The 21,848-nt window shown below is 42.8% G+C and overlaps 2 protein-coding genes across 2 annotated transcripts in view; one reads left to right on the plus strand and one right to left on the minus strand.

Moving 5' to 3' along the window:
* Nucleotides 1-6,019, plus strand: part of LOC141640997 (uncharacterized) — a 34,750-nt gene extending 28,731 nt beyond the window's left edge. The window contains exon 2 of the mRNA XM_074449675.1: nucleotides 5,447-6,019. Within this exon, the coding sequence (XP_074305776.1) occupies nucleotides 5,447-6,019 (573 nt within the window). The remainder of the gene's footprint in view (nucleotides 1-5,446) is intronic.
* A 10,657-nt stretch (nucleotides 6,020-16,676) lies between these two features.
* On the minus strand, nucleotides 16,677-16,994 carry LOC141640998 (uncharacterized). Its single transcript, XM_074449676.1, has one exon. The coding sequence runs from the start codon at nucleotides 16,992-16,994 to the stop codon at nucleotides 16,677-16,679; it is 318 nt and encodes a 105-aa protein (XP_074305777.1).
* Nucleotides 16,995-21,848: the final 4,854 nt, after the last annotated feature.

Here is a 21,848-nt window from a genome sequence, read left to right on the forward strand (position 1 = left end):
ATGGGGCCAAGATTTTGAAATGAGGGCGCCTACTCACCCAAAACCTAGCATCAGCTGGGGCTCCCATTACACATACACCAGGTTCATTTTATTAGACTCCCTACGTTCATTATTATTTATTTATTTATTTTTTTTGTTACAGGTTCCAAAATCGTCGCTCTGATACCACTTTGTAACACCCCCATATTCAGAGGAGCCTTAACTAGGCCTTCCTTAGTATATAAGGGTGTTACCAACTCGGTTGCCCGAGGATAGTATTAATCAAACGTCGATAAAAGAACTATTACAATGTTTTACAAGCGGTTTAAACCAACAAATGATATGAAAGATACAAATCAAAGACCACTAGCTACGACCATCGAATCTCGTGAAGACTCATCCCTGCCCGGACTCCAGCTATCAACAACATCAACACCTGCTAAGACCGAATGCTCACCATAAGGGATCACGGCAGACACATAACAAACAAACAACCACACAAGGTCAGTACTGAGATAAGATACGACAACGACAACTACAATTATCAACACAATACAATGCTACCAATCTCAACACAATCACGGTAATTCAACCAACTCTGTCACTGACTGTCCACTGGACCAGTCCTGCCAGTAGGGGACCGCAGCCGTTCCCACCAAATCCCTGCTCCTCATAATGAGCGACAACCCTGTCCATTAATGTGCACATCCCCTTCCGTGGCGGGTTCCACGGAGGGCGAATTTAGGGCGTGAAGTCACTCCCGCAAGTGACCCCACTCAGCCGAGACGCATCTCGAGAACCAGAGACAACAACCACAATCACCATCACAATCGTCACCATACAATTACGACACTAAGCAAACACAAAACACTCACAACAACTGACACGCTAGACCATCTACAGAAACTGAGTAGGCGAACCTACCTTTAAGCAACTGCAACCAATCCATGCCGACAAACAACGTGTCTAGCGACCAAGCAAAGCCTATAACCACAATACAATTCTATATTACTAACAAGCAAACCCTAACTATGAAGAACAAGGACACGGATGATGATTATGACATACCTACAGGGAGAAACTCAGCAAAAGACCGCCACCCGACTCAAGAGACACTTTCCTAAGGCACAAGGATTTTCAAAAGGCTTTCGTGGAGGTTTTGAGGTGAAGGGAAGGGAAAGAGGCGACTGAAGGATAGGAGGAAAGTGGCGGAAGTGATATGCGGATTTAACAAAACGCGATATAAAACCCTCGCTGAAAACCCGGTACTCGATCGAGTACCAAACATACTCGATCGAGTGGCCCCCTACTCGATCGAGTAACCTAGCTACTCGATCGAGTAGCCTCTACTCTGTCGAGTAACACTCTTAACAGGCAACCTAAGATGATTTTGGCACTCACTTCCAAGGCTATTTCCACTCCCAAGGCCAGTCAACGCTGGTCAAAGGGCCTCTAAAAGGGTGGGTATTACACTAACGCCCTTAGGACCTCTTAAAGACACTTTCTTTTGATGACAGTCTATCTTAGCTTTATACTTTCCCAGCCAATCCATCCCAACTATCATCTCAAAACCGTCAAAAGGAAACTCTAGCAAGTCTACAGGGAAATCAACTTGCCCAACTATCATAGGTACATCCCCATATAACCTCCCACAAGATACAGACTCATCCGAAGGTATAAAAACTTTCTCACTAACAGACTCATACACCCTCAAACCCAACCGTTTAACATGACTCGAAGATACAAACAACTGAGAAGCCCTCGAATCAAACAAAACAAAGGTATGAATACCATTAACAAGAAAAGTACCGGTGATAACGTATGCATCCTCCTCAGCTGCTTTCTTCTCCATCATGAATAACTTTCCACTGGTCTTCTGTCCACCTCCCTGGACAGTACTGGCTTATGTGGTCGGCTTAGCACCCGACCCGTGATTGTTGTTGTTCGTTGGTGGTTTCTGATAAGAATTACCGCCGTTGCGGTTGCCTCCACTCTGGTAGCTCTGACTTCCCCGGTTTGGCCACGATCCAGCCGGTCTATTGCTCGCATAGCTCTGCGCAGGTCTCTGGAAAGTTCCAGGTGCCCTTGTGCACTCATGTTTCTTGTGACCTACACCACCACAACTATAGCAGGTCACTCCCCAACTACCACTAACACTTCCACGGCCACGCCCAAAGGAAGCCCCAGCACTGAACCCTTTAGGCTGATTGTGGTTGCCTTTCTTGTGATTAGATTGGCCACCACCCTCGCTCTCAGACTTCCTTTTCTCACCACCTGACCTCTCCTGAGCCATCTCCGCCAACCTCTCAGCTCTCCCAGCCCTCTCATAAGCTTCCTTAACATCAGTAAGGACTCCCACGGGTAACTTATCCATAATCTTAGGGGTCAACCCCTCTCAAACCTCGGCCGATTCTCCTCACTCAAACCCATATCCTAAGCATACCTAGACTTGTCATTGAACCGCTGTAGTACTCGGCCACGTACATCTCAAATGGTCATCTTAAAACTGTCAAACTCTTCTCTCAACTTACTCCTCACATGCTCCGGTACAAACTCTTTTCTCATAGCCCTACGAAACTCTTCCCAAGGTATAGCATTTAAACCTTGGTTCACATACAACTCCTTAGCACTCACTTTCACCGTATCCCACCACTTACCAGCTGCCTCCCTCAGATAGAATGCAGCCTGTTCCACTCTCATCTCATCAGGACAGTGAACCAAATCTAATATGTTCTCCATCTCTCTAAGCCAGCTATCAAGAAGGTTCGGCTCCCCAACTCCCTTGTATCTTTCGGGTTAAACCTCGCTATATAGAGGCTGATTTTAGAGTGATCAACCTCTTTCTCCTTATCCTTATCCTTATCTTTCCCCATTGTCTTTAAAGCCTCAGTAAGAGCATCTTGATGCTCCAACATCTTAACGATGTCATCTATGTTCATAAGCTCAGCTCTCGCATACAAAGCAGTCTTTTTGGGCGGCATCTTGAAACTATATCAGAAAAGGGGTGGATATAAACATACGCGCTAAAACCTCAAAACACGAAAACAAGCTGCCCAGACCCTACTCGATCGAGTTCCCAAACATACTCGATCGAGTACCAGGCTACTCGATCGAGTGCCTACTATACTCGATCGAGTGCCCCAACATCAGTCCCCAAACAGACCTTCTGATCTCTAACATACTCGACCGAGTAGCTAGGCTACTCGGTCGAGTATGTTAGAGATCAGAAGGTAGGCTACTCGATCGAGTGACCCCCTACTCGATCGAGTGCCCGAGGTACTCGATCGAGTGCCCAAAAACATGATTCTGGACTCAAAATCGTCATCAAAAACCCACCCGATCAAGTCAGTCCCACTCGATCGAGTCATGCTAACTCAGAAACGCTACCCGCATACTATATCATATGTTAACATGCTAAAAACTTTATAAAACCAACATTATATCATAACTAAGCATATAATGCTACGCATCTTTTCATACGATCTACGAAATCATTATATCATGTTATTAAATGCCACATTGTAAACATCCAACATGTTTTCATTCCAACAACAATTCTACATATATCATCAACCTTTCTTTCACATTCTCAGCTTCCTACCGCAAACACCCAACAGTTACACACACTTCATCACATTCACACACAAGCTAACCAAACAACGCATTCGACCTTGACATACACCCCCCAAGTGACCGGTTTAAAATTGTAGGGCGAGTTCGCGACTTCAGGACGTCTCCCAAGCCTTTGCATTAACTCCTACAACCTTTACCCCAGGTTCATTTTAATTGACTCCCTTTGTTCATTAGGTTCATTGGTTACATGTTTCAGGATCGTCGCCCTGATACCATTTGTAACACCCCCATACTCCAAGTGCCTTACCAGGACCACTCAGGTATGAAGATATTACCATCTCGGTTACCCGAGGCATGATATTCATAAGACAATAACGAAACAACTTAAATAATATAACTTTAGTGAAAAGTACAACTGAAACCAAATCCCAAAATACGGGTACAAGTTCTTAAAACCAACTGTTTACTGAAATACTGAAATGTCATAAAACTAAAAGACTACAGCGGAAGACTTCTATCGTCAGACGGTGGCACCTCCCAGCCATCCCAGTACTCAACTCAAACCTGCTCAATTACTGCACACCATCCCCGAATGGATCAGCGCAGGTTTACAAAACAACAACCGGGGTCAATACTAATCACACAACTCAATATATATCAACAATAAGATAAACAGACAGCTTAACTGTCACACACACAACCACACCAATTCCAACAATCTTAATCACCGACGGTCCACTGGACTAAACCTGCCAGTGGGGGACCGCAGCCATACCCACCAAATCCCCGCTCCTCATAATGAGCGATAACCCTGTCCATTAATGTGCACATACCCTTCCGTGGTGGGTTCCACGAAGGGCGAAACTAGGGCGTGAAGCCACTCCTGTAAGTGACCCCACTCAGCCGAGGACACGCCTCGAGGACCATAGACAAACAATCACAATCACAATCACAACCGTCACAATACAATTACTATATCAAAAAATCAATCTCAACACATCAACAATCATCCCATTATGGGACTAATACTGAGTAGGAAATCCTACCTGGAAAGCACACTATCAGACGGTCTCTACAGCTGTATCAAAAAGCTTCCTCTACGAAACCTCCTCCTATCATACAACATACAAATGCTACCAAATCACATACTACTCAAAAACCCCCAAATCCCTAGATTAGGGTTTAACCAACTTAAAGAAAAGACAAAAAGGGTACATAGATCTTACCCTTGACGCAAGGATCTCAACGGTATAACAAACGATGAAAACCGACCTTCCAAACTCCGAGATTTGCTAACAATGCGATTAAGATGATGAACGTACTTGCTTTCTCTCTTTGACAGTAAATTAGGTTTTGCAAAAGTGTTTAGTATAATGACGACGAAGGTTATATATCTTAATCGCATAATTAACAAAACCCGAGAAAAACTCCCCGTAAACCGGCTACTCGATCGAGTACCCAAGGTACTCGATCGAGTACCCCCTTACTCGATCGAGTATCCTAGTTACTCGATCGAGTACCCAACAGATCAGAAACTATTTTAAAACGCAACTTACCCTTACTCGACAGAGTAAGGCCTACTCGATAGAGTACCCAAAGACTCATAAATACGGAGTATTACAGAGTTCCTGCAGGCTCTTGGGATAGTTATTGTCAGTCCAAAGGTAATGGGGGTCTGGGACTCAACAACTGCCATATTTGGAACATTGCAAGCATAGGTAAATACACCTGGTGGGTTGCAAATAAGAAGGATAGCTTATGAGTCCGGTGGGTCCATAATTTATACATTAAGCAGCAGGACTGGTGGGCATACTCCCCTAACATCAATTCTAGTTGGGTTTGGCGCCAAATTTGTAAAGTAAAAGATAAACTGAAGGCTTGTTTGGACTATCAGGTTTGGCTCCTCTCTCGTTACTCTACACAGAAGACTTATCACTACTTGGTGGCTATCAGGGATAAGATTAGCTGGGTACCTCTGGTGTGGAACAGAGTGTGCCTTCTTAAGGTTAATTTTATCACCTGGTTATATGCTAGGAACAGATTACTCACAAAGATCCGATTACTGAATGTTAGGGTAGTATCTGATGGAGTATGCTGCATATGTGCAGCTACTCAGGAGTCACATGATCATATATACTTTGACTGTCACTTTAGAAGCCATTTTTTGGAGCTGGTTAAGCAATGGCTAGAAGTGTCATGGTCTTTCCATTCTTTAGACAACATCCTACGCAGAAGATTCAAGAGCCTACTGCAGAAACAAATTCTTATGGCCAACTTTGCTTGTCTGGTCTATCTTATCTGGATGAGTAGGAATACTGCTAAACATGATAGCAGTGTTCCCAGACCTGCCAAGATTCTTCAACAATTACAGCATATGATCAAATTTCGTCTGCAAGTCATTGGATCTGAGGTTTCTATTCTTAGAAGTCGAAATTGGCTAATTGCTAGGGGGCTGATTGCTTGTTAGTTGACTGATCTGTAATGAGATTTCTGTTTGTTTCTCTTTAGGGCCGTTTAATTTATAAAGTCCTATTATGATTGTACTCATGTAACTGTTTTCTATGAGCTTAATGAGAATTCACATTCTACCAAAAAATCGATTAAGCATAAATCAATCCCCATGTTGGTTTCCCCTAATTTCCCATTAACCCTAGTTAAGGAAACTACTCACTCATTATCAAGTTTAACATGCTAACAAGGTTGTCAATCATATAAACAAAGCAAAACATAATGACTAAATGAAGATGATTAATAATAATTAAAAAGGGATTAAGAGAATTATACCTAATGATGATTGCAAAATAATAAGAAAAGAATAATAGAAGTACTTGATGAATGATTGGAAGGTTGTCAATCATCCAAATAAACCTAAAATAATCTTCAATTACCCAAAATAAAGGATGAACAATAGAGAAATTAAGGAAATGAGATTTGTATTAATGCTTAATTAAAAGTTGATTACAAGATTAAAATGAGATTAGGAAGAACATAAATAATATTAAGAATTGATCCTAATCTAATTAGTACAATGGGGTATTTATAGTGAGGATTAGGTACATAAATTAGGGTTACTAAGGGCTTAAATGACGATTAAGACCCTTAAGAAAAGTTGATGAAATGCTCCTCTCGAAGGAAGATGCTAGTCTCCTTTTTGCTAGTCTTTCAGAAATATGTGCATCCCGAGTGGATCAAGGAAGAGACGTGCTGTACTGGGCAGGAATCCGAGTGGCCAAGGGGTCGGGACGAGCGGATTGTGGTGGTGCAAGACGAGCGGACAAGGTGGTGGGACGCTCGGATTGTGGAGGTCTTGGACGAGCGTCCCGAGGCTGCGACGGGCGGATTGTAGTCCAGCAAGCTTCTTCCTCTTTTATTCTTTTCTACTTCCAACAATCCTCAAGGATCTTGTCGGATGGTGGTGCTGGGAGACGCCCGGATTGGTGGCAATCCGCTCGGATCTTGGGTCAGACAACTTCTTTTCTCTTCGTTCCTCAACAATCCGCGGGGATTTTGTTGAAGATGCAAGGATCTTTTCATCATTGCCCAATCTACTTTATTATCTACATAGGCCATCTAGTAATGTCTTCTCTTTGATGCTTGGTCATTATATGCGATCAATTTAGCTCCATTTCGCCATGTAAATGCAAGGTTAGCTCTCCTTTCCTACCAAGGGGGGCAAAACCTCAAAGAATACGCAAAATGGGAAAATAAAGATAGTAAATGACCCAATTATGCACTATAAAGCATAAGAACAAGGTAAATTCGATGACAAAATGTGCTCGTCCCGAGTAAAGAGGTGACAAAACTAGGACCCTTATTTAAACTAACCTACTAATATAGCCGATATGAGACAATTAGCGGGTCTCACTCCGCCCCTTCAACTCACAACAAGACAACCATGAGCTAGGATGCCTTATTGCAAGGCATGGTGGGGCTTGCCAAAATGGCAACACATCCAAGCATTAAAGCACACAAAATCAAGTAATGGATGCATATACAAAAGAATAGCCACTTTCCCCATCTAAGTGGCGGAAATTATCTAAAGGGGAAGCAATTCAAGGGTACACACTCCTTCATAGATATTGTTTCTTCAAACTACTAAGCCTAGAAGGATACCAATAAATTACCTCCAAGTTGTGTCAAGCTAGGGTACCTTTGTCCTCAATCATTAAATGCTTTCGTCAAGAGTAAACTCCCTATGGTGTTAGAAACACTGGAGGATCGCGGAATTCCTCTTCTTGCCTAGACAAGAAGAAGGGTCGTCCCCTCTCTACCAAGCACAAAAATGGATACGATGGAAAAGGGATCAATGGTATTTGAATTTCATTTGGGAGTTTGCTTTTGTTGTTGTCTTTCCCCCCAATTTCTTGTGGTATATAACATTTGAGAACACTATCTTTTTGCCATTTCTTTTGATGTTTGGCATTTCAATACTTGACAATTTCAACATTTCTTTGCATTTCTTTTTGAACATTTTCAAAGTCACCCCATTTGTAGTGAGGGTGCTTATATTTGAAGCATTAGGAGTCTATTTTTGCTCCTATTTTCATTTGATGCAATTTGCAAACTTTTTGACTTTTCATTTCATTTCTTGAACACAAATTTTGAACAATTTTTGTGCCCATTCCCTTTGATGACAAAAATGTCGTAGAACATGGATGATAGATGCATGGTTTCAAGGGTCACCTTGGAATAAACGGTAGCCAAGGAGTTATCACACCACAAGTTACTCTTGACTAGGCCTTAATCCATTAGTCAAAGGATACTAGTATGACACATCTTAGGGTGTTTTACAAGTATTCTAATAAGCAAAGTCTTAAGGAGAAAAAGCATCTAAAAGGGCCTCTATACACTTGTCAAGTTCCCCAAATAGACGGTTTCACAAAATTTTTCTAACATACAAACTACATGCCATGATACAACTAACATTTATACATCCTAATGCATATGCTTCTACCAACTAATATGCCAAATAATCTAAATGAAATCCTAAATTCACATTGTTTTTACCGCATCAATCAAAATAAAGCCACATAGTCATTAACATAAAGAGGAAAAAGGAGATTGGAAAGATCATACCATGCGGTCTTCAATATCCTCATGTCTCGGACGTGGCATAGTCAATCAATGTGGACAATGATGAACAAACACAATATATACAAACAATATATACAAGACTACACTACAAAGGAAATGAACTTGTTTTTGGATTTTTAAATTTTTTTGAATTTTTTTGGATTTTCTTTTAAAAGTCAAGTTAGAATTTCCCATCCCCACACTAGTATGGCCGTTGTCCTCAATGACCAATACGATAGGAAATTATGCAATTTACATGAATATGCATGATTTCTAAACTAAATGCAAACTATACTAAACTACACTACATGATGCATGTGTTTTTGTTATGGTGGAGAGCATGATTTAGATTAGCTCCCAATGCATATGCATAAATTTCCCCAAACCAAAATAGACACTATTTTTAATGTCAAAAGTTTTGGGGGAGTTCATGCATAAAAAATGCAATGTATGAAACTAAAATTTGTCATTTTGGATTTTGAAAGTTGGGAACAATAAAATGAAACACCTTAAGTCCTCTAATGTTGCTAGGACACCACAAAATGATCAAGATAAAATAAGAACAAGAGAAGTAGACAAACCATAAAGGAGGTGTAAGAATGTAGGAGCCTCCAAAAGTTTGCTAGTCCTCACCCATCGTGTCATCATCATCATCATCATCATCATCATCATCATCATCATCATCATCATCATCATCATCATCATCATCATCATCATCATAAACTTCCTCACTTGAGGCATCATCAACCTCCATGGACGTGGAATCATTTCCACTCTCACTTGCAATTTCTTGTTCTTCCTCACTTTCCTCTTCTTCTTGAACTTCTTCATCTTCACCTTCTTGGTTACCACTCTCATCAACAACCATCTCCTCTCCACCCGGTCTACCACCACTAGAAGTGCTAGGAAAGAATACCTCCTTATCCGCCCTACTAGGCAAGGGACAAGATGGATCGAGAAGTCCTTGCCTAGCAAGATGTAGGAGGGGCGGATATTGGTCCTTGTAAGCGTCAACTCTATCATTATAAGCTTGTTTATGCATTTCCTTCATTAGTAGAGTCAAGTAATCATTTCTCGCCTTGGAATTTTCGGGGTTAAACTCGTGGTATTCAAATGGATAAGGTGGGGTGATAATGGAGGAGGAGGGCTTGGCAACTTCTTCCCCTTGGTGTTGAATGATGTATTCGGCTTCTTCGGAGAGTGGGAGAAGGTATTTCTGTCTATGAACATTCAAGCGGCAAATTTTTCTAGGCAATGTGATGGATCTAGCTTCATTTGTCAACCACCCAAATTTGTTGTCATGAGTGTCGTTCTTGATCCATTTGAACTTTAGAATCATGGTGGCTAGATCAATGGTAGGGTCTCCCTTTACTGGTGTATAAGTGTCATTCTTGTTGAAATCCCGGTTAAAGTGCTTAGCCAAATAAGTCACTAATCCTCCATTGGTAATAAAGCCCGTGCCTTCTTTGCCACAATCAACATTAAGCCATCTATCAATTAAAAGTCGTAAAGCATTGTCTGGCTTGGTAAACTCTCTCCCAATATTTAAAGCCGACTCAAGAAGAATAAAATCAAGTTTGGTAAGATGATTTGCGCCTTTCCTAGCTATCAATGTATTCCCAATGACCTTATGCCATACTCTAATGCCCGGATGATGGACTAAGAGAGCACGACAATCATGATAAGATACGAATTTCTTTCCGGAAATGGCCATCCAAAGAGGAGCGGGGTCATACTTGGTAGGATTCTTTGTAAAAGTCGCATTATCACTAAGGCCAAATATCTTACCCATCTCGTCATAAGATAAGCATCTATCAACATTTTCAAGACGAAACTTAATAATGGTTCGGGTCTCCACCTTTATGACTTTCAAAGAGCTCAAAAACTCTAAGGTGAGGGAGGAGTATGTCAATTCTTGCATTGCAAACAATTTACTCAACCCCATAGACTCGAAAAAGGTCTTAGTTTGCTCAAGAACACCCAATTTTGATAATGCATCTTCACAAATGAACTTAGTAGGCATGATGGTTTTCTTAGAAAAGAGAATAAATTTCTTCCTATGGGAGTCGGAAGTGAAAATCACCTCCGGATAATCGGCTAATTGTTCAATGACCGGAGTAGTAGTAGCTTCCATAGGAGTACCTTGTTCTTGAATCTCCAACCTAGAATTATGGACTACCAATGCCTTTGATGCTTGTTTGTCTTGAAGAGCTTGTTGTCTCTTAGAAAGGTTCTTCTTTTGGGGTGACTTGCTTCCACCTTTTGTTCTTGCCATACTCCTTTGCTTAGTAACACCAATGAAAGATTGAAATCTTCAATTTCTAGTAATGCCCAAATCGATTAGGAATAGATGAATGTTGCCTTGCATCCTAAAAATCGACTCAAAACTTGAAGATTTTGGTGTTTGAATCACTTGTTTTGCTAAAGGAGTGATTTAATTTTGATTTTGAGGAAGCTTGGATTTGATTTGGTTGGTTTTGGTTGAGAAATTTGATTTTTGTTGATGGAGAGGATGAGGGTTTTGGGGTTTTGGTTAGTGTTTGTGTTTGAAATAATGAAAATGAGTTGGGAAGGAGGGTTTAAAAGACCCGTTGAATTTTTGAAAAGCAGAGGGAGACGAGCGGCTTCAGTTTTCCGGGTTCAGAAAAAGACGCCATGGGATGAGCGGATTGCAGGAAGGAGGAGCGGATTCCTGAGCTGAGACGAGCATCTTTCCTCTTGGACGACCTTCCTGACTGAGACGAGCGGATTCCTTGCTGGGACGCTCGGATTCACAGTTAGACACAAAAATATTTTCTGCAGCTTCACAAGACAAGCGTCTTATGCCTTGGACGCTCGGGTTCTTTCGTGACAAGCGGATTATGCCTCGGGCGGCTCGGATTCTTCCTCAACCACACGGATTCAGGTCCATCCGTGGGTGCTTCGTAAGCCGTGTCATTTCATTCTTCAATTCTTGTGTTCTTCATTGTAGGGGCACTACAAAGGCATGAATAGCCTAGGCAATTTCTATCCCCACACTAAGGCAAAGCACTACACATCAATAAACTCATAAGTCCCTCCCTCACTTCTCTCAAAATGATAAAAATCTTGATCAAGGCATAAAAATGTAAATCCAAAAATGACAAAAATGCAATACAATAATTGAAATGCAAGTTAGGGAGTTATAATACTTACAAATGGTGGTTTAGGGAGGACTCCACCAAATTCTCATCCATGAATGAGATGTCAAGGGGGCATGTTCAAGGTGTTGTTGATATTACTCAACACCTTGAAGGAGTAATCGAAAGCGTGTTCATTGTCATGATAAAGGTCTGCAATAGACCTTTGCACTTGTTGTTCTCCATGATGGTCTTGGGCCATAGCATTACCAATATAGGGATTGAATTTCCCTTCAAACTCATCATCCCAAAGACCGCACACTTCGTCCACTTGTCATTAAAAATGTCTTGAGTTGATGAAGACAACTCTCCTTATTTCTTGTCTTGGCCAATGAGGCCTTCTTCTTCACTTGTCATGGCTCAAATTTTCAAGCTCTCATTGTTGCAATTTCCATGCTCTTTTGATGGAGCATCATCCACTTTCTTCTTCCATTGAAATTCCAACTTCTTCCTATCATCTTTCCGGCTATAGTGATCAACCATAAAACATGGCTCATGCAATCGTAGAGCTCTCATAGTCTTGTCAAGATTAAAAGTGATGGTTTCATCTCCCACTTCAAGGGTGACCTCTCCATGTTTTACATCGATCACCGCTCCCGCGGTGTGTAAGAAAGGTCTTCCTAAAATAATAGGAATGTTGGAGTCTTCTTCTATGTCAACAATAACGAAATCCACCGGGATGAAGAATTTGCCAATTCTTACGGAAACATCTTCCCATAACCCTAAATATGTCTTTGTTGATCTATCCGCCATTTGAAGCGTGATGTTGGTTCATTTGAGTTCTCCCATGCCTAGCCTCTTGCTTACCGAATATGGCATAACACTCACACTTGCCCCAAGGTCACATAGAGCTTTGTTGATCGTGGTGTCACCAATAGTGCATGGAATGGAGAAACTTCCCGGATCCTTGAGCTTTGGAGGTGAACTTCCTTGAAGAATAGCACTACTTACTTTAGCAAAAGCAATAGTCTCAAGCTTCCGGATTGATTTCTTCTTTGCAAGGATATCTTTCATATACTTTGCATAAGCCGGAACATGATTGATTAATTCCGTAAATGGAATTGAGACTTCTAAATTCTTCACAATCTCCATGAATTTTCCAAGTCGGTCATCAAACATAGGCTTAGCTTGACGACTCGGGAATGGAAGTCTAATAACAATAGGCTCCTTCTCTTTGGGCTTTTCTTCATTCTTCTTTGAAACTTCTTGATTGGTGGGTTCTTCTTCCCAAGAGTTTTGCACAACTCTTTCCTTGTCACTAGTCTCCACAATGTCATCCTCAACTTGCTTCTTTGGCCCTTCATACCTTGTACCACTCCTCAAATAGATGACACTCACCGATTCTTGTCTTGGGGGATTACCTTGAGGTGGTAATTGCCCCTTTTGTCTTTGTGAACTTGAAGATGCTAATTGTGACATTTGAGTCTCCAACATCTTTGTGTGAGCTAGTATGTTGTTAATGGTGATGTCTTTTGCTTGGCTATCCTTTTGCATTTGAGTGAAAAACTCTTGTTGGATCTTTTGCATTTGGAGGACCGCTTTTCGAACATCAAAACCTTGGTCATTTGATTGAGTGTATGGAGTTTGATTTTTGAAACCTTGGTTTTGGTTGTAAAAGGGTATTTGATTTTTGTTTCTCATTGGAGATGGGGTGTATGTTGGTTGAGGGTTTTGAACATTTGGCTTTTGTATGAGAGATTTGTATGGAATTTTGTGTTTTTATTGTAATAGTTGGAATAAGGGGTACCACTCTTGTATGCTTGAAAAGCATTCACTTGCTCACTTGTTCCCCTACATTAACTTTGGTCATGTCCCAATGTTCCACAATTCTCACATATTCCACTTGGAATTGATGAAGATGCCACCATGGCATTAACATGTTGCTTAGGTGATTTGGAGGCTTCTTCAAGTTTAGCCATAGCCTTCTCAAACTTCAAATTAATGGTATCAATATGAGCACTAAGTTGAGCATCCAATTGAGTAATAGAGTCCACTTCATGCTTTCCTCCTCTAGTAGCCTTTCGAGGTCTACTATATTGTGAGTTATAGACCGCCATTTCTTCAATCTTGTTCCAAGTTTGATTATCGTCAACTTCGGTGAACATACCATTTGATCCCATGTTGAGAATGTTTCGGGAGTCTTTATAAAGACCATTCCAAAATTGTTTTACCAAGAACCACTCTCTAAGTCCATGATGAGGACATAAGCGACAAGTTCCATTGAATCGCTCCCAAGAGTAGCCTTATCAAGGCTCTTTAACCATTGTTTCGCGGTACCAATCAAAGAAAAAGGAAATGAGACCCATCGAATTTGGTCTTGAGTAACTCCGGTTTGTGAAATCGCATCACAATGGTCACAAAAAGTCTCCATATGAGAACGAGGGTCTTCACTAGGCATGCCCCCAAATTGTAACACCCCCATTTATTTAAGGGCCTGAACTAGGACTCCTCAGATAAATGACGGTGTTACCATCTCGGAAACCCGAGGTAGTAGATAACAAAGGAAAGAAACACAGTACTTTATTAAAATGTTTATAGTGAGGTTATAACTGGAATTAAAACAAAGTCTCCAAAATACGACCAAAAGATAAAGTCTGATAAAACTACTAATAAGACTAAGGTGGGCTAGGCACTAAGTCAGTCATCCAAGCTCTCTTCCCGGCCAGCTCCCATCAGTCTCTGAAATACCTGTCAATCTGCTCCCCAATAATTGGATCATCACAGGCGTACACGAATACACAGGGTCAGCCGCGAAGCTGAGTAGGTAATACAATAAAATAGCCACATAAAACACATGCTCCTCCATCACCACCACTGCCATCACAACTCATAACCCGGATAACCCAGCCATACCGATCCCCGGTAGACTATAAATATCGACCGTAGCCGATCTGCCAGCTCGCAGCTGAGGACACCAGGTTAAGTCCTGCAGAACCCGCCTGGGCCTTATCACCACACCATACTCACCTCCACCTCCACCAACTCCGATGTAATAGTATAATAAAACAGTTCAACAGTAGTACTTAACGGAATTAAATCAAACAATCATATTATAACATGTAAATCACCGATTCAGTCAATCCAGTCACATAGTACTATATCAAGTTCAGTGTATTCCCCTACCTCAAATAGCGGTAATAGGCTAACTGCAGATCAGAAGTACTCCACCCGAAACTCGCCACCTAAACATATACATAACATAATTAATTCACTTAACTATTCCCGTTCCCATACTCAAGAGTCACTATAAGTAGAAACTTTCCCAATTTAGAAGTTACTAAAAATATAAGTTACCCAAAATAGAAAGTTTCCTAAAATGGGAAGTTTCCAAAATAGCACTTACCAAAAATAGCAGGTTACTAAAAGTAGTAGCCTTCCCGAAATAAAATCCCGACTCAAAGCTTAAATATATTATTCCGTCACCGCTACTTAATATTGACTTAATAACTAAAACTAATAATGTAAATAATAGAAATAATAGAAATAATAGAAATGTATATATTTTCCGACTTACTAAAAATAGAAACCGTAACAAAAATTACCCAAAAACACCAAACCCAACCCGCACACAAACACACCCCTTCAACCCGTCACAACTCCCTCCAACAACCACCAGCCCTCACTGCCGACCACCAGGCCTAACACCAGGTCTGGCCTGGTCACCTCCAACCACCACCAATGTGGTCGACCCACGCCGGTGGTCAGAACCACCACCACCAACACCCCCTATTTATAATCCAGCCGCCATAAAACGCCCCCAACAGACCCCCTTTTCTGACTCGCCTGCCACCACGACACAACCCCGCCACCTTACCAACCACCACCCTTGACACCACCGTGGAAAGGCGACCCTGACACACATGGCACCACCGATTCGACCTCCCCCGAGTCCACGGTGGTGCCACCCCATTACCCTATGTCTGAAATGCAACAAAAACCCCCATTTCAAACCCGACACCTAATCACCACCATTGCAACCACCAATAGCGACGACAACCATTCAACCCACCACCACACGACTCGACTCACCACCAGCAACACATCCCACACCCCGACGACTACTACAACAGTCCCTAAACGACGTACAACTCAGACCAAACTAACGTGACAGAAATGAAAAACAGGGAGCCTTACCTATGACGGCCGTCGATCTGTGCTATTCCGGCCAGTACAACCTCCCTCGTCCACCAGCAACGGCTTCCCTAGACTCACGGCAGTCCCTACTCCCTCCACACTCACTGGCGTGCACTCGTTGGCTGTAAATGACGGTTGTGACGTGAAAGAAAAAGGGGTTGATGATGGTGATGTGCAAATGACGGTAAGAAGGGGGAATTGGGTTTTAAGGTTTAATTAGGGTTTGTTTTAGGGTTTTGGTGAGGTAAAAAGGTAAATGGGTAAGTGGGTAAATGGGTTATAACACCTTGACCCAAAATGCCACCTAAAACTATAAACCCGACTCATCTTACAATATGAATCAATTAATTACCTTTACGCTACAATTAAATAATAATATCTCGCTCACTCGATAAAAAAATACGGGGTATTACAGTCTCCCCCCCTTAAAATGAACTTCGTCCCGAAGTTCGCTCCCATACCAAACATGTCATCCGAATATAAAAGACATCTCGTATAACTAACACAGTCAAACACACAACTAGACTACATAAACACGAAATGTTACATTCTACCCTCTTAAAAAGAAAGTTACGTCCCGTAACTTACCTCAAGTGAACAGATGTGGATAACTCTCTCTCTCATTGCGGCCTCGGTTTCCCAGGTAGCCTCCTCTGCCTTATGATTAGTCCACAACACCTTCACTAAAGCAGTCTCTCCGTGCCTGGTCTTTCTAACTTTCTTGTCCAAAATCTCCTTAGGTGTCTCGATGTAGGTCAACTACTCGTCCACCTCGACCACATCATGGCTCAAAATATGCGAAGTGTCACTCAAATATCTCCGCAACTGAGAAACATGGAAGACATTATGTACCCTGGCTAAAGTTGGTGGTAGAGCTAGCCGATATGCCACCTCTCCAACTGTATCCAGTATCTCATATGGCCCAATAAACTTTTGGTTCAACTTTCCCCGTTTCCCGAATCTCATCACTCCCTTCATCGGAGACACTCTAAGAAGTACTTTCTCACCCACCTGGAAAGAAATGTCGCTTCTCCTAGCATCAGCATAGCTCTTCTGCCGGTCCTGGGCAGCCCTCATCTTCTCGTCGAATGATCTCGCACCCGCTCAACCATCTCCCGAATTATCTCTCGGTCCCAAAACTACCGCATCGCCGATCATCCCAACACATAGGACTCCTACACTTCCTGCCATATAGAGCCTCAAATGGAGCCATCCCAATACTAGCGTGGTAACCGTTGTTGTATGAAAACTCAATCAACCCCGCCTATCCTCCCAAGACCCACCGAACTCCAAAACACAAGCCCTCAACATGTCCTCGAGTGTCCGAATAGTCCTCTCTGTCTGACCATCCGTAGCTGGATGAAAAGCGGTGCTCATCTTTAATCGATACCCATTAATGATCGCAACTCCCGCCAATTTAGATAGAAACCTGGAGTCTCTATCGGAAATGATGTCCTTGGGCACACCATGTAGCTTCACCACATACCGAACATAAGCCTTGGCCAACTCAAACTTTACTCCAAGTATCCTTCATGGGGATAAAGTGAGCCGACTTGGTTAGCCTATCCACGATCACCCAAATCATATTGTTACCTCTCTGAGTTCGAGGCAACCCCACAATGAAATCCATGGAAATGCTCTCCCACTTCCACTCCGGCACATCTAAAGGTTGGACCTTCCCTTGCGGTCTCTTATGTTCACCCTTCACTCTCTGGCACGTCAAGCATCGAGCTACGAACTCAGCAACTTCCCTCTTCATATTCGGCCACCAAAAAGTCTTCTTGAGGTCCTTGTACAACTTATCTCCCCCAGGATGAACCGAGTATGGTGTAGCATGTGCCTCGCAAGAATCTTCCTCTTGACTCCTCATTATCCGGAACACACCACCGTCCTCCAAACCTCGGACTACCATCGAATGGATAACAAACTTGGAATCAACCCCGCCTTCCGCTGTTCTACTATGTCGCGCCACTTCGAATTCTAGCATCCGCTTCTCGTAACTCTCGATCTCCTCTCATATAACTCCGGCTCAACGATCAAATCCCCAAGAGTCTCCCCTTTCCGAATCATGTGGATTCCCATCTCCCGCACTCATTATGCATCCTCACCCTAGATCCGCACCGCTCAAAGCATGGATGGATTTCCTCAAAGCATCGCCTACGATATTCGCTTTCCCCTCATGATAAAGTATCTCCATGTCATAGTCGCCAATCAATTCGATCCATCTCCTCTGTCTCATGTTCAACTCCTTTTGTGTGTAGATGTATTTTAAGCTCTTGTGATCGGAAAACACTTTGAAGGTAGCTCCGTAAAGATAATGTCGCCATAATTTAAGCGCAAACACCACTGCCCCCAACTCTAGATCATGAGTAGGGTAATTCTCCTCATAGGTCTTCAATTGTCGAGAAGCGTAAGCGATTACCTTCCCGTTCGCATCAATACATACCCTGCACCCTTCTTGGAAGCATCGCATACACCTCGAAGTTATCATTCCCATCTGGTAGTGCAAGGATAGGAGCTGTAGTGAGACGTTCTTTGAGGGTTAGAAACGCCTCCTCACAACTCTCATCCCAAACAAACCTGTTCTCCTTCCTCATCAATGACGTCAATGGCTTTGCGATCTTTGAGAAGTCCTTGACAAATCTTCGGTAATAACCCGCTAGCCCCAAGAAGCTTCGGATCTCACCCACATTCTTAGGACTCGCCATCTTGTCACCGCCTCAATTTTACTAGGATCAACCGACACCCCTTCCTTGGAAATCACATGCCCTTAAAAGCAACTTTCTTCAACCGTAACTCGCACTTGCTCGCCTTTGGCATATAGCCGGTTCTCCTCCAAGGTTTTCAATACTAACCTCAAATGTTCCTCATGTTCTTCCTCGTTCTTGGAGTACACCAGGATATCATCGATGAACACAACCACAAACTTGTCCAGGTAAGGACCGAACACTCGATTCATCAAGTCCATGAACATCGCTTGTCGCATTAGTCAACCCGAATGGCATGACCACGAACTCATAGTGCCCATACCTGGTTCTGAAAGCGGTCTTAGGTATATCTTCGTTCTTAATCCTCAACTGGTGATAACCCGACCTCAGATCGATCTTAGAGAAAACTCCGGCTCCACTTAATTGATCGAACAAATCATCGATCCTTGGCAAAGGATAACGGTTCTTGATGGTCACATTATTCAACTCACGGTAATCCACGCAAAGTCTCAAGCTTCCATCTTTCTTCTTGACAAACAACACTGGTGCTCCCCAAGGTGAAACACTAGGCCGTATGTAACCTTTCTCTGCTAGCTCATCCAACTGCTTCTTCAATTCCTCCATCTCCTTTGGTCCCATACGGTAAGGTGGTTTAGAAATCGGTCCCGTGTCCTGCTTCGGATCAATGGAAAAGTCCACTTCTCTTTTCGGTGGCAACCCGGAATGTCCTCCTAAATACTCTCTCGAACTCCCTCACCACTGGAATCTCAGACACCTTAGGGGTCTCCAACTCACTATCCCACATCTGACACAAGATCAACTGATCCCCTTTCCTCAGACTCGACTTTAGGGTGTTAACAGATATGAATTTGACTCTTGGCTTGACCACATACCCCTTATAAGACACCCTAGTTCCCTTAGGTCCCCTCAATGAGATTTTCTTCTGATAGCAGTCGATAAAAGCCTTGTATTTCCCTAACCAGTCCATCCCCAGAATCACCTCAAAACCCCCCAAGGGAAACTCTATAAGGTCACAGTGAAACACAACCTCTCCGATCTGGATTGGTACCCCAGTGTAGATTCTATCACAAGACACCGACTCCCCCGAAGGTACAACTACCGAATCAACAATTCTATCATATGACTTAAGGTTTAAGACTCTGGCATGTTCCGCAGATATAAAGGAATGTGTAGCTCCTGAATCAAACAACACAAAGGTGGGTTTAGAGTTAACAGGAAATGTACCAGTCACCACATGAGCGTCATTCTTAGCCGCCTCCTTGCCCATGGCAAAGAGCTTGCCACTAGACTTAGCCCCACTCTGACTTGAAGAAGCTGCTCCAGATTGTTTGTTCCCCTCATTTGCCGTCCTCTGAAAGTTGGTACTCCCACTCTGTTGACTCTGCTGGTTACAGTTCTGGTAGTTATTATAACTTCCCTGGTAACTGTTACTAGCTCCAGACCTTGCACCTCCCCCATAGCCGGACATAGGTGTGCGATAACTGTTATACCCAGACCCCACCGAACGAGAGCCACTGAACCCAGACATAGGTGCCATGTATCCACCAGACTGATTCACCCCTGATGATCGGCATTCAAACCTCTTGTGTCCTGTCTTTCCACAGCCAAAACAAGTAAGACCCGCAGAACTACCTCCCCCGCCGGTGCCCCTGAAGCCGCCTCCACTCTAAGCTCTCATACCCCCTGGGGCACTGTTAGTGGAGTACCCGCCATATCTGCCCGAACTCTGCTTCTTTGCCCCAGTATTATCGCTTGTGGTCTCCAGCTTCCTTTTCTCAGCCTTGCCTTTCTTATCAGCCTTGATCTGTTCCGAGAGCCTCTCAACAGGACTAGCCCTCAAGTAAATGTCCTGAACTGTAGTGGGTGGAGCTGCTGTGAGCCTCTTCTTGATGTCCATAGTGAGCCCGCTCAAACCTCATAGCCAGCATAGCCTCATTCTGCCCAAAGTCATCAATGTATGAGGATAACTGTCGAAATTTCCGATGATAAGCCTCCACTGTCATATCTTCTGTCATCTTGAAAGTGTCAAACTCCTCCCGTAGTTTGGCTTTTTGGAACTCGGGCATGAACTCATTCTTCAGAAACTCTTGGAATTCCAACCAAGACACATGTCCCGTCTCAAGATCCCTAGCAACCTCTCATATCTCCACCTTGTTCCTGGTCCACCAGTCACCGGCTGTGGCCCTAAGATAGTGGGCAGCTTGATCCACCTGCAGCTCTTCCGGACATGCTATCAGCTCAAACAGGTTGGTGAATTCTCTACACCATTCCCCCAGCAATTGAGGTTCCCCCTCTCCAGTGAATATTGTGGGGTTATGCCTTGCCACAATGGTGCTCATCTTTCCCGGATCCACTCGTTTGGCATTTAGGGCCTCATTCTCAGCTCGGAGCCTATTCAACTCCGCTTGGGTGTCATTAGCAGCGGTATCTCTTTTCGGAGGCATGTCTATAAAAATTTAGGAGAGTTAGTGATGTTCCCTGCAACACTAGAATTACATCGGCTACACTAGACAATTCTAATCATCTCCTACCCTACATATCTAGCTAACATGGTTCAGGGATCACATAACCGCATATTACTAGACATAACATCCATCTTAAAATCTTAAGCATCATATATATAAATATCTTACTTCATTATCATGCCAATTCTTACCTCCGAATCACAAACAACACATGTGTACTTATACTAACAGCATATCACTTTGCCTAATTTCTTATATCATGGAATAGTTTTTTTTTTTTTTTTTTTTTTTTTTTTTTTTTGTTGTTGTTCAATATCATACAACTTTCCTACTCTACCCTTTTTCTCTCATATGATCTCAAGGTACCCGGGTCAAACTGAGAGGGCCAATGGTTCGGTGTGAGGGGGCCCCTAACTCATCCCTTACCTTTAGTGTGCTCCTAACAGTTCTATCCCGGGGTTCATTTTATTTGACTCTTCCTAAATTCATTAGATTCATTGGTTTAGGCGTGAGGATCGTTCGCTCTGATACCACTTTGTAACACCCCCATTTATTTAAGGGCCTGAACTAGGACTCCTCAGATAAATGACGGTGTTACCATCTCGGAAACCCGAGGCAGTAGATAACAAAGGAAAGAAACACAAGATTTTTATTAAAATGTTTATAGTGAGGTTACAAATCGGAATTAAAACAAAGTCTCCAAAATACGACCAAAAGATAAAGTCCGATAAAACTAC

This window comes from Silene latifolia, chromosome 2 (assembly GCF_048544455.1).
Source record: "Silene latifolia isolate original U9 population chromosome 2, ASM4854445v1, whole genome shotgun sequence".
NCBI lineage: Eukaryota > Viridiplantae > Streptophyta > Magnoliopsida > Caryophyllales > Caryophyllaceae > Silene > Silene latifolia.

What these genes read in the sequence shown, in the direction of transcription:
- LOC141640998 (XM_074449676.1), bottom strand. Translation starts at nt 16,994, where the DNA reads ATGAGGGCTGCCCAGGACCGGCAGAAGAGCTATGCTGATGCTAGGAGA.